Source organism: Abramis brama (genome assembly GCF_963993115.1).
Source record: "Abramis brama genome assembly, chromosome: 19".
Lineage (NCBI taxonomy): Eukaryota > Metazoa > Chordata > Actinopteri > Cypriniformes > Leuciscidae > Abramis > Abramis brama.
Genome location: NC_139981.1, coordinates 17,421,353 through 17,435,500, shown reverse-complemented (window position 1 = coordinate 17,435,500; position 14,148 = coordinate 17,421,353). Strand labels below are relative to the sequence as shown.

The 14,148-nt window shown below is 34.3% G+C and overlaps 1 protein-coding gene across 5 annotated transcripts in view; it reads right to left on the bottom strand.

Moving 5' to 3' along the window:
• The window catches only part of ppm1aa (protein phosphatase, Mg2+/Mn2+ dependent, 1Aa), a 34,026-nt gene that overhangs the window by 12,251 nt on the left and 7,627 nt on the right, over nt 1-14,148 (bottom strand). Inside the window, exon 6 of one of the 5 annotated variants that reach the window (XM_084093044.1) lies at nt 728-1,372. The exons of 3 other annotated variants lie outside the window; for them this stretch is intronic. In XM_084093044.1, coding sequence (XP_083949170.1) covers nt 1,130-1,372 — 243 coding nt within the window. In that variant the 3' untranslated portion in view covers nt 728-1,129. Of the gene's footprint in view, nt 1-727; nt 1,373-6,968; nt 7,691-14,148 lie in introns of those variants that run through there. One more of the 5 variants, XM_084093048.1, reaches the window with a different exon arrangement.

The following is a 14,148-nucleotide window of genomic DNA, read 5'->3' as shown; positions in this document are numbered from 1 at the left end:
ACATTTCTAATATTTCGGAGGCATCTAAACACTCCCATTGGAGAATCATCCTTTATCTTATAGCTCTGCGTTGGTGATAAGATGATTTAACAATTTAAGAGTCAAAAATGGGAATTGTGTGAAGTGAATGGAGACTTCGTCATTGCTGTTATTTTGGTATTTCGAGATTTAACACCCGATTACAGGAGTCTACATTCCCGTCATGTTTATGTTGTTTCGGAGATCATGGCTTTACAACCAAGACGGCTTAATTAGAGAGATTAGATCTGAACCTTCGACCTGCTTCTTCAGTGCCAACAACACCAGACAGTGTCACAACCCTAAACTTTATGGTAAAATACATCAGTGTAATCCAAACCACAGGGTAAAATTCATCACATCTGCCCCAAGCTATAGGAAAAATACATCAGAGTAGCCTAACTTCAGGGTAAAATTCCTCAGTTTCCTAAAACTTAAGAGTACAATTCTGATAAGTTGACTTGTGGGTTCTATTTTGGGATGTGTAAAATGATTTAGATAGCCTACTGTTATATCCATCTTGCGCATTTAAAGAAATATTTGTAAGAAATGGTATTTACTTGTGAACTCTTGTTGCTTTATAAGTTGTATACATAATTTGGTTAATATAGTCTAGTTTTTTAATTAAATAATACTGCCATAAAGCGAGTAAATATAGAAGATTATTTTCAAAATATAGAAGATTAAGTTAACAAACTGATAGAAAAAACAATGAGCAGCGTAATATTTTTATAGCAGCTAATAATAATTTATTAATAAAACATAATTTGAATCATCGTCAAAGAGACGTAGAGAAGCGGCTACATTGATGGTGTACATTGAGGTAGATCGCCATCAAAACCATTCATAATCATTTTGACACAAACTTCTATCTGTTTACCACTTGCACTTGATTCTACGGTTAGGCCTGACTGATCTGCTGAAATAAAAATGTTCACCAAAGGAACTTTTTCACAACTGAAATCACAACCTACAGAGACCAACACAGAATATTACTCTACATGCGGTGAAATTAATATATTTAACAGACAAATAAAATTACTACGCAACAAAATGTACGTCTAAAACATGATTTCTTACCTTAACAAATTGGGCTTTCACTCTTCATACTTTAAATACAGAAAGTGCTGTGAATGTGCATGGCTGCTTCGCTGGTAATTGCAGGCGGTTGAACTGGGAGCCGTAAATCAACAACCTTCAAGTAGAAAAACGTCCTCATCATAATTGGGCCTCGCTCTATTGTGGGCCGCGGGGGTTTGTCAGACCACCCAAAGAAGCGCTTCCTCCCTCCGGACTTCTGTGGGACAATAGCGGGCCACTCGAACCGGCCACGCACGGGAACCCTAAATGGAGCCTGTCAAGAAACAAGAAGTCTGAAGTCTTTGTCACTTATTAAAATGTTTCAGTAGGATCGTGCCGTCCATTTAGAGCGTGTTTTTAAGGTTCTATAATAAACCATTTAAAATGCATGTTTCTAGATTTATATGGTGCTTTTAATGACTGTACTGGATGGAAAATACAAATAGATAAACATTTAACATTTTTATATTCTGAATTTTGTACTTCTGCTTTCCCAAGCTGGTGTTTCCGGAAAAGTTTTAACTATTTCAAGTTTTTTCCACATAAAAAGAGCAATTAAAAAGGTCAGACTTATACCAAAGTATTCAATTTATTTTGAACAAACTTGATTTTTTAATCAGACTTACAAGCTTGTAAAAGGAATTGATTTTGTAATGCACCTGACTAAAATATATTTTTCTTAGTGAATAATGAACCCTCTTCTTCATGAATATACTAGAAACATTTTAAACATTCTGAAGGATGTGAGGTGAGTTTTTTTCAATAATCTGGCCTCATCAACATTCCAAAGTGAAAAGCATGAAGCACTGTTGTGAATGATTCCCAGCAAGCAAATGAAATAACCTTTGAATATATGAGAACATTTTTTAAAAATTCACATTTAAAGTTGCTGAATTGAAGGTGAAGGTTCAGCCCCTCTTCATTGCTTTGTGAATCCAGAGTCACAACCCGTAGTAATTGCTGCCCTGTTCTATTGAATTCAAATTTTATAGTATTTGCCTGCTTATTAAATCAAAACAACAGAGTTTTGAGAGACAGCTTCAAAAGACACCTCCAGTACTAAAGGGTATATCTATATTAACAATAAAATTAAATCTATAGGGCAAACAGTGTATCAGGTTTTTAATTAATATACAGTAAATGTCCTTCACCTCCACTAGAAACAAAAAGTAAGCTTTCCTGTTTCATTCCTGCACGTGACCGGCTGTGTAAGCTGCACATGAACTCCATTCAACCCTGAATGAAGATTACTTTAACTTGGAATAAGATTTTACTAACATATAGGGGATAGTGGGGTAAGCTATAACTCCTCAAAAAAGTGGTCAAGTGATACAAATCCAGAATGACTGAATGGTTTACATTGCAATCAAATCTATCCACGTAAAAGAGAAAAGCATTTACTATAATGTATAATTTCTGAGTCATATTTTACCTCAGTGGTCTACAGCAAAATTTTTCTGAAATAAATGTGGTTAAACTTTACTAATTATGGGTCACTGAGACTTAGGATAAGTGATTTATAAACCAGAAATGAATAAAATACATCTTTGACTAGATCAATGAATAAATCTATGGTTTGTACAGTACTTGCTTTTTACGGAAAACAATGATATGCAAGCTGGTATTGCGTGTCATACATGATATGAATTGCATCATTTTGTCATGGTCATGGATGCAATCTTAACTAAGCTTATATCACTCTGCTGAACAAATTGCCCTAAATCAGCTCTAGAAATCATATAGCAGTGCCAGGAGGGCCAGAGCACTACAGAGTTTAGTTTTAACCTTGCTCCAACACACACACCTGTAGTTTTCAAATAAGCCTGAAGGACTCAATGAGCTGGATCAGGTGTGTTTACTTAGGGTTGAAGCTAAACTCTGCAGGTCTGTGGCCCTACAGGAACTGAGTTTTGCACCCGTCATAGTGTCATATGTCATGACTTCCAAAAAATTGCAGGCCAGTGTTATTCACATATTCATAAACTATCCGGGAAAATTTCTAATATTCACAATATTTTAAGGTAGCGAATTCTCAAAATATTTTACAAAATATTTTCAATATTTTGAAATAGTGTTTGTAACATTATTGTATTAATAGTATTTCCTGGGGTTTGATCATTATTGGACCATTCCCAAGTGAAAATAAATACTAAAATGTATTTGAAATACATTTATTTTATGCTAAGTATACAAATACATTTACATATTTATATACTTAATATAAATACCCTGCAATTGTACTTTTAGTATACTAAATTGGTATAGTTTAAGTCTGCTAAGTCTGTAATTTTTTTACTTAATGCACTTTAGTTATCCAGAAATAGTGCTGAAGTTCAACTAAAGATATACTTACGTATATATGATTGTGCTAAAGTACTAATAGTGATATTAAAACACATTTTAGGCTTATTAAGAAATATGCATTGTGAAATAAAGAAGCACTCCAAATAAAGCTATTTTAAATACATTTTGGTATAGATTTTGTTTTTTCACTAAGGTTGGCAGAACTTGGCACATTCGCCAACATTTGGGGAAAATTCTTCATTTATGACCCTGGATCACAAAACCAGTCATAAGTCGCACGGGTATATTTTTGGCAATAGCCAACAATACATTGTCAAAATTACCGATTTTTCTTTTATGCCAAAAATCATTAGGATATTAAGTAAAGATCATGTTCCATGAAGATATTTTGGAAATTTCCAACCGTAAATATACAAAACATTTATTTTTGTGAGGGAATGCAGCAGAATCGCGAACATAAATGGAGAACTTTAAAGGCGATTTTCTCAATGTTTCGATTTTTTTGCACCCTCAGATTCCAGATTTTCAAATAGTTGTATCTCGGCCAAATATTCTCCTATCCTAACAAACCACACATAAATGGAAAGCTTATTTAATCATCTTTCAGATTATGTATAAATCTCAATTTCAAAAAAATTACCCATGTGACTGGGTTGTGGTCCAGGGTCACATTTAATAGTTTATTCTTATAGGCTTTAACATAAAACTAATTGTATATGCTATAAAACTTACTCTGGCATGGGAAAAAAGTTAGAAATTATAATTATTGTAAAGCATAATATCTTACTCTTCTTGTCTTGTGAATCTCTCAGTCACAGGAATGCGAAATAAGATGGACTCTTTCTAAATATGGTCCCATGACATATAATATACAGCGTATTTAAACACTGTAAGCTCTCTTTCCTAACAAGTTCTCCTTTTCAGTGATTACATGTCTATTACACATAGCAGAAAGGTAGTCAGAAATCCGATTGACATTACAAATAATATCTTGAGCTAAAAAACATAACAGGATTTTTAATCACTATAATTAAATTGTACTTACCTAAGTCAAACTTTCACTTCTGTTAGTTGCTAAGAGCCTTAGTTAGGAAAAAGCATCAGCTAAATTACTAATTAAATTGTCTAATAAACTAGCTTCTTTAAAAGCGAGAAATCTAGCAGGGTTTATTTCAAATGCATAATGAGAGAATTATTTTTGCCATTGTGTTAAATAAAAAATACACGTTATATAGATGATCCTTTCGCCAGCTTATGTTATGAAAAAAAATTCTGCAAGTCCATACAGCAACGCTAAGCTGTAATTGTTGCCTTCTCTTCTTATTTTTTACTTCCTTGCGGAGTTATTTTCTGAATTACGTCTTTGTGTCTCTGCTGGCTCAAGAATCGTGCCAGGCAGGATGTCTTCACAGTGCACCATTTACATATTTACCAACAAGCCCTTACTCTCTCTTGTATAACGCCAAATCAACAAGGGTGATGTGCCAAATAACATTTCCCTCTCTTTTTTTTCCTGCCCTCTGCCCATTTCCTTCTTCCAAATGGCACACAGAAGCAGAAGACATCCCACTGTGCAAATGAAAGACAAACTTAAAGCACTATTGTCGCTGGTCAAAGTGGCACCTGTTCAACAAAGAAAAAAAAAAGAGAGAGACAGAGAGAAGGAGAGAGAGGCAGTCTCACAAAAAATCCAGCAATATGTATGAATCAGGCATTATGATTCACATGAAAATCTATAAAAGTTAATTTAATAACACAGTCTTGACAGGTTTCCTCCTCTCTCATATTCTGTCTTTCCTCTTTGCGAGAGACACTTTCTTACAGCCATCAAACATCAGACGTCACACTGATCTGCAACTGTGAGCTGATATATGGTGTCTGTGTGTGTGTCTGACATAAAATGCCACGATGAGAGAACTTCACACCTAAGGGTGTCAGTAACACAGCACAGTGACCTTTACTGAGAACTGCATCCTGAGTGTGTGTGTGTGTGTGTGTGTGTGTGTGTGTGCTGTAAAAAAAACAGAAAATATGCACAGGTGTTACCTTAAGTATCTTTTTATACCTAATATGACCCATAAAACAATATTTGTTGGTGTACGCCATAATAAATAATATTGTGTTTTATTCTTTATTCGGTCATTTTATTAAATATGCATCACCATACAATCTTATCAGCTCTGACAACCTAAAACGAAGAAAACATGCTCATCCTCATGATTCTAGAGACATGGGGCAAAACAGGCGACAAACTGACACTACAAACTGAAATAAATGTTTACATTTTATTCAACATGATCAAGTATTCACTTGCAATCTCATGCTTCTATTTTCTCACAAAATGTGATTGCTCTTTCACTCAATATGAATCAAGACCTTCAGAAATAAAGTGTCAAATATTTATCAAAAAACATTTATTTAAAACTAAGGAAATTATTTAAAAATCCCAAACAGTTTCTTTCAAATTTGAGAAACGATTAAACGGTCTAATGATCTAATGTCGAGTCAAGCATATTGTCTCGTGTCTCAAAAATAAGTGCCTTTTAAATCTCAATATGACTTGCATGAGAAACTAGAACAGTGTGAACTGGAACAGTAAGAAAGGAAGAAAAAACATGAACGACGGCCATCCACTGCTCTAGCTGAGTTATGAAATGACACAGCTGGATCTGTCTGAGGCCAATCTGGTTCGTTGTAAAATAACGGAATCCCTCTGAGGTAATCAGCACCATCAGCACCAATGAAAAGCTCTCTGAGAGTTTCTCTATACTGGTCCCTTCAGAAGCACCACGTCTGTTCCCTGATGTTAGGAACTACGGTGCAGTGTGCTCTCATTACAACAACAGAAAGCAGCATCACACCAACCGCCTGCTACCAAACTCTGCAGTGTTCTGCCTGTCAGCCTTGTTCCATGGTCTACGCATCATTGTTCCCTGAATTATGGACTTTTATTGCATGTTAGATGCAATTAGAGGGCTGTTCCACACTTCATGGAGGCGAAGTCATTATAAAGAGGATTTTCTTTTGTTTTCATGGCATACGCCAAATGCCTTTACTGAATAATGCTTTTGGAATTTGTAAAGCTTGAAGATTTACTATATTCACTTTACATGAAGACCCTGGTGGAGAATGATATACACTATACACTCTTAAAAATAAAGGTTTATTGGCATCCATGGTTCTATGAAGAACTTTTAACATCAATGGAACCTTTCCATTGGGCAAAAGGTTCTTTAGAATTTTAAAATGTTCTTCTATATATATATAAAAAATATATTTTAAGAACTATTCACTGAATGTTTTTTTGGGGAACTAAAAATGGTTATTCTATGGCATCGCTGCAAAAACCCACCTTTTGGAACCTTTATTTTTAAGAGTGTACCATTCAAAAGTTTGGGGTAAAAAAAAAAACAACAAAAAAAAATTTAATAATAATAATAAAAAAAAAAAAAAAAAAAATATATATATATATATATATATATATATATATATATATATATATATATATATATATAATAAATATTTTTTTATATATGTTTTATATATAATATAATTTTTTTTTTTTTAAAGAAATTAACTTTTATTTAGCAAGAATGCATTAAATTGATCAAAACTGACAGTAAAGACATTTAAAATTACTAAAATGTATTTACAATAAATTTAAAAAAGATTTCTACTTCAAACAAATGCTGTTCTTTTGAACTTTAAATTCATCAAAAATATATCATGGTTTCCACAAAAATGTTAAGCAGAACAACTGCTTTCAACATTGATAATAATAATAAAAAGTTTTGTTGAGCACCAAATCAGCATATTAGAATGATTTCTGAAGGATCATGTGACACTGAAGACTGGAGTAATGATGCTGAAAATTCAGCTTTGCCATCACAGGAATAAATTACATTTTAAAATATATTAAAATAGACAGTTATTTTAAATTATAACAATACTGTTTTTACTGTATTTTTGATCAAATAAATACAGCCTTGTTTAAGCACAAGAGATTACTTTCCAAAACATTTAAAAATCTTACCGACCCCAAACTTCTGAGCGGTATTATATATCTTACTGAAAGATGCTGTCAAGTTTAGGTCACGTTTATAAATATACATATGTTATATGAGACTAACGGAGTCAAAATTGAGCAAAATCATAAAAACAACCAACACTGAGATGCAAAACTTTAAGTGCTAACCAACAGGATAAGTAAGAAGTAAGGAGGAAAGGGGAAAGGAGAAGGCTTGCGCAGTATCTAGAAGAAACCTCTGAAGAAAAGGATGTCTGGATCCTGGAGGAGAAGAATAGAGAGAATTGACTACAGACAGGAAGAGATGCACAGGCCATTTTGAGAAGAGGACAACAGTACGTGCTAAGGGTTAATATAAAAACACAGCAAAGCAAACACATACAAAGAAAGAAGAAAAGCACACTGGCTGGGAGAGAAATTCCTACAAAAATCAAAGCTCTACTGTTAACAGACATGCCGAAGAGCTTTTACTAAGGTATAAATGAAAACAGCAATATTGCTTGAACATCAGTGACCTCCAGTAACTGAGAATAACAGAGAAAGATAGATAGACACACAACCACATGCATTTGAAAAAGAGTGAGAACTGTTAAGAGAACATGAGAGAAGAAAGAGGACTGAGAGATAATAGCACAGTCAATATTATCTGTCTGCTATTGGCAGGCTGAGCTGTTTTGTTTGACTGTGATGAATCCGTGCAGCCGCAGCAGAGAGATACAAGTCTCCCATTCAAACGTATACGTGCACATATAGCATTGAAACAATAAAAGGGCAGATTCCATTACAGGTCAGCAGGACTGAAAGTGTTTATAAGCTCTCTAAGAGAGGGAAAAAATACAGTTGTGCCGAACAGCGAAGATGTAAAGTGTAAACCCCTCCTGGTGAGTAGTCATCATTTCCGTCACTTATTTTCTGCAATCCACTGCTATAATTATGTTGTATAATAATCCTGTAGACTTGCATTGAAAATTTCTGTCTATAATTTCAGTCTAAACTTCACATAAACTTGATTTTCACCACAGGGGGACTTTAAAAAAGTAGTGTAGTTTATTCCAGCCCCATTTGATCAGAGAATGATGAGAGCTTGGCTCAAATTATTCCAAACCTGTATGAACTCCTTTCTACTGCAAAACATAAAAGAACATATTTTGAAGAATGTTGGCAACCAAACAGTTTTGGTTATCATTGACTTCCATTGGACCCCCCCCCCCCAAAAAAAAACACTCAAAAAAGAAAGTAATTTAAGTTTGGGATGACAAGAGGCGGAGTCAGATCTGTCAGATCCTGGGTGAATATGTGCTATTACAATTCAAAATCTACACTGTAAAAAAAAAAAAAGTTGAGAAAACTTAAAAGTTTAAGGAAACCAGCTGCAGGACATTTTTGAGTTTTCTCAACTTAGGTGTTTGAGTTATCTCAACTTTTCTCAACTTTTTTATGTTAAATAGTTGAATAAACTTTAAAAACTGAGTTTGTCATACAAAACGTAAGTTGGATTTTTTACAGTGTACCGGAGAGGCATTCATTGGTAGACTCACTTTAGCAAAAGGAGCTGGATTTATAAATTCAAACATCAAAAAACCCATTTGATTTTGAGAGGGTCAGAAATTATAATCCATTTACATTTTTCTGTATCTCTTTTATTTTGCTGTAATTGTAACAGTAGCTCATTCTAAACTGACTGACTTTGGTTTTAACAGTGGCTTCACTTTTTAGACTCTTCATTCTATCCAACACACACTGCCCCCACCTGGCTGCTAAAGACAACAAAATAGTTGTAAACCATAACTTTTCAGATCTGTAAATGAACAGTAGATTGACACAAAATACCACCCAAATACAAAAGGAACACCATATGATGAGAATGAGGTTGGCTGGGAAAGTTAATCCGTTTATCTGAAAAACACACATTTCTAGCAGGCATGATCATCTTTTTCACTGTTACTCCCTTTTTTAATTTAGCACTTCTGTAACGTCCAGATGATGTTGCACAAAAGATGCTTTCCCATTTCAAGACCGATGTCAAAATGAAACTTCAATACTCGTGTTAATCAGGTAAATGAAAAATCTGTTACATAGAGACCAGTCATTCAGCTCTAAAATGAAAGCGTTTAATAACTTCTCAAGGACACTCTGGCCAGTCTAAAACAAATCACCCACAAAAACCTTACTGGTTGGGCAAAATATCATTGGACTGAAACGCTGCCAGCATTATGACTCCGTAGGATCTCCGTTGCTATATTTTTAATACATTTAAGGTCCCTTCCCTCAGAAGCAAGAGACCACACCATCTCAAAATCTCAAAACAAATAAAGAATGGCACATAACTGGCTACTATACTGCTTTTACACTTACTTAAGATTAGGGGTCACAAAAATCCAAAAGAACTAGTAATAGATGTCCGAATTATCTTCATCCTCTTACTGCAGATATTGGGTCATATTGGTGGCCAGTGCAAAGATTTACTAGACAGAAGAAAATACCTTTTAAGAGGTGAGTATTTACATTGGGTTTTGAGAGGGTCAGAATCCATTTGTAGTCTATTCAGTTTGCTGGCAGCAAATTAAAACACTTCCTGAATAGTATTTTTTTACCTAAAGCTGTGTTGGTCACAAATACAGGGAGAGTATTTGGTTTTGCTATAAATAGTATAGAAATAAAAACTTAAGTTAATTCAGAAATAAATTATGAATATCTGCAATTGACCTATACACTGTTCAAAGGTTTGGGGGTCAGTAAGAATGTTTCTGAAAGAGATGCTGCATTTATTTGATCAAAAATACAGTCAAATCTGTAATATTGTGAAATTTTATTACAATTAATTAACTTTTCTATTTGAATTGTAAAATGTAATTTATTCCTGTTATGACAAAGCTGCATTTCCAGTATAATTACACCAGTCTTCAGTGTCACATGATCCTTCAGAAATCATTCTAATTTGCTGAAATTTCGCTCAAAGAAACATTTCTTAATATTACCAATGTTGTTCTGCATAATATTTTTGTGAAACCATGCTACATGTGTTTAGGATCCTTTGATGAATAGAAAGTTCAAAAGAACAGTATTTGAAATAGAAATCTTTTAAATGTCTTCAGTGTCACTTTGATCACTTTTGAGTATAAGAGTATTAATTAATTTCCTAAAAGACACATTTCTAAAAAATAGATAAATAAAAATCTCTTATTGATAGTGTACCAAACCCTCTGAGATATTGATATTAAACCCTAGCAACCCTGGCAAACCCTAATTTCTAATATTTCTAATCCATGTATAATCCATTTATAATTTCATAACAAGGAAATGGGGGAAAAAAGCAAGATAAATAAACAACTACACCGAATCTTTTTTTTTTTTTTTTCAAATAAAATAGGTTTATTTCCAGTCTGAAAAGATTAAAACAACAAAAATGGACAGTGGAACAGTTAGAGGATGACCAGTGGGTCACAGTGGGTTACAGGGAGGAGAGATTATCCTTGATTACTCACTTCATTTTGTGTACATATTTATAAATGAATACAAATATACATATCAATTATTTAACAAAAATAGCTTAGCTTATGAGGACAGCAGATGACTGAAATCAGCAAAAATAATCCTGTTGGGGTAGGAGGTGGGATTTCACGAGAGTAAAATACCATACGCGTGTCTAAGAATGTGTGTGGTCGAACCACTGGATTACACACCGTGCTAGAAAATTTTGTTCTCTTTAGCACAAAATTGTGATGTGTTTGTGTAGAGAGCTCTGTAACATAAGAGCAAAGCCCAAGGGTTTGGGGTGTGGGGTTTTGCAGGAGGCATTAAGGCTGCATTAATCACTTGTTTTATACATTAGAAGGCAGGTCCGGATAAATCAACTAAAATGAGCTACCAAGCAAACACTACAGAGCTAGCGACCACAGAAATAGGATTTCAGAGCATAAACCTAAAATACGGGGCCTAAAACTGTTTGTGACACATATTTAGTAAAAGAAAGCAAATATACGCGCAATTAACAAATGCAACGGTTCATGCGTCACTTAAAATTCCTTGCGAAATGCCCATGTCAACTTGAGTGACAAGACATAACATAGTAAAAACACATTCATAAACATCTCTATCTATAAATGGGCTTGTACGTTTCATTGTAAGCCATTATATAACCTCTCCACAATTAATGGACCTGTACCTATGACTATCTTGAAGCTAAAAATGCAGTATTTTTGCTTTTTTTTTTTTTTTTTATCTAAAAACAATCTGGACATCTTACAAACGATGAAGGGGAACATATAGCTATTATTTATGGATCTCGAAACTGCATAAATACAACAAAACGCATTGCAAAAAACATCTCAGAGTCACGTCATTAGTCAATTTTCACATGAGAGAGTTTAAAGTCCTTATAAAGCCAAAACGAGGGTTAAGCAAACCAACAGCATCCTATTAAGATACGTCGTTCCTCATGTCTACATTCCTAAAGTGATTCCACGCAGCTTTTCGGATGCAAAAAAGCTTAAAAAGACACATGAACACATCTTGGCCTCTGAGACCATCCTAAAATGTCCTGTTAATTTTAGATTCATTTCGTAAATCCTCCTATTACACAATATTCCAGCTTCCACTGGGAAAACACAGCTTACCATTCCACACACAAACACAACTATCTTTAAGCCCGTGTTATAACAAGCCGAAAGCATAGAGGATACAAGGAGATTTCTTTCCGTTTACATTAGCTATACACTGTTAGATTGTCATTTTGTTACAATATTAGTTTTAAAGTTTAATAAATCACCCTGTGAAGTTCACGAAAAAGACTCAAAGAAGTGATCATTTTACCTACCCTTTTTTTCAGTATGCAAATATACGGGATTAGACAAAAAGCTAACATATTTATCAGACGCAAGGGAATTCCTGTTCATATAATCTATTCAATACATAAAATATTTAGTTTGGGGAGGTAAGGACGCAGGGGTTTTGATTTTACCATGTCACGTTTCAGACAATCTTAGGACAAATTAACAAGCGGCAATCTCTCTGAAAACAACACAATTAAATTAATTCAGAACTGTTACATATAGCATTGGTGGGAAAGGTGAAAAGGTGCAGGAGAATATAAACTAAGAGCATTCAAATGAATGAACGAATGCTTCAATCACACACTTTAGCAGCAAACAGTACTCTGTTGCGCTCCCTATTGGTCAGAGGAACACATGTAGGCTCCGCCCAAAACCAGGCCAGCTCACTGTATCACACTGGATTTGTTCTTTAAGAAAAAAAAAAAAAGAAAGAAAAAAAAAACACATCCAAAAAAACAAACAAATCAATACATGATGAAGCAAATGGTACAAGAAGAAAAATCAGAGAGTTGAGTGTAATACTTGCATTCACTCATCACTCTCTCAGCAGTGCAGATGGGTGAGTGAGCGCTATTAGCTAAAGCCTTTTATATTTGTGTCAAAAGCCTAAATATCCCCATTAAAACCCACAGAATTTGAAGCACAATAAACATGCAATCTCACACATCCATTCATCCAATATGCATTGATAGCCAAACACGTACGCCTCACTTAAAAGGTTAGTTCACCTAAAAATGAAATTGTGTCATCATTTACTCACTCTCAAGTTGTCTTTTTTCTGCTAAATACAAAAGAAGATGGAGTGAAGAATGTGGGTAACCAAACAATTGACGGTAGCCATTGGCTTCCAGGAAAAAAATACTATGGATGTCAATGGCTACCGTCAACTGTCTGGTTACCCACATTCTTTAAAATATCTTCTTTTGTGTTCAACATAAGTGACAAACTCATACAGGTTTGGAACAACATGAGGGTGAGTAAATGATGACAGAATTTTCAGTTTTGGGTTAACCATCCCTTTAAGACGGCCTGTCTCAGTTCTGAGTGCTTCTTAACAATTGCTTTTTTCCAGCAAGAACAGGAGATCCTCTAAGATGCTCCCAGGCCAACTTAAACAAAAAAAATCAAGAGCTGCAGTAGTGCAGAACACTGTAGAGACGAGTTCTAGTGTTGTTGATAAAAGAGAGAATCAGTTTTAGCCCACACAAACACACACACCTTTCACTATGGAAACACAAACCACTGATTTCTCATCTGACGCACTCATTCTTACACACAAACATGCACACAATTTCAGCTTAGTTTAAGTAAGTTAAAGCGGTTTCCACAGAAAAATAAAGGGCAAAAATAAAAAACCCACCCCATCAGAAAAAGAAAAACAGTAGTACTGAGAGAACATAACAATTACTGTCATCTGTGCTGTGAGATTTACAAAAAAGCTTACTGTACTGTGCTGTGAGCCCATATCATTTACCCGTTTCACTTAAAAAGTAACAATACAAAAAGTTATATTTAGTTTTTAAAAAAAGGGGTAAAAATGAAAGAAATGAAAATGGGGAGGCAGATGAGAGGCAGATGTGTTGGGCTTCAGCGGTTAGAGGAAACAAAAGCAGGCAGGGCATAAAGGTGTGCCTTTTTTTCTTTTTTTTATAAACTTAAAACTCAAGCTGCATTTGATACAGGCTTTTTCTTTGTACAAGACAATTGCACTTCACAGAAATAAAAGCTGAAATATACAAACACACAAGGAAATGTGAATCAAATTAATTACACCGAAAAAAATATATATATTTAAATGGAAAAAAAAAATGAAGAAAAAAAAAGTGTTGTGTTGGATTTTTTTTAAGAGGGTGATGTTAAGGATAAAAGGTTTTGGGAAGAGAGTGA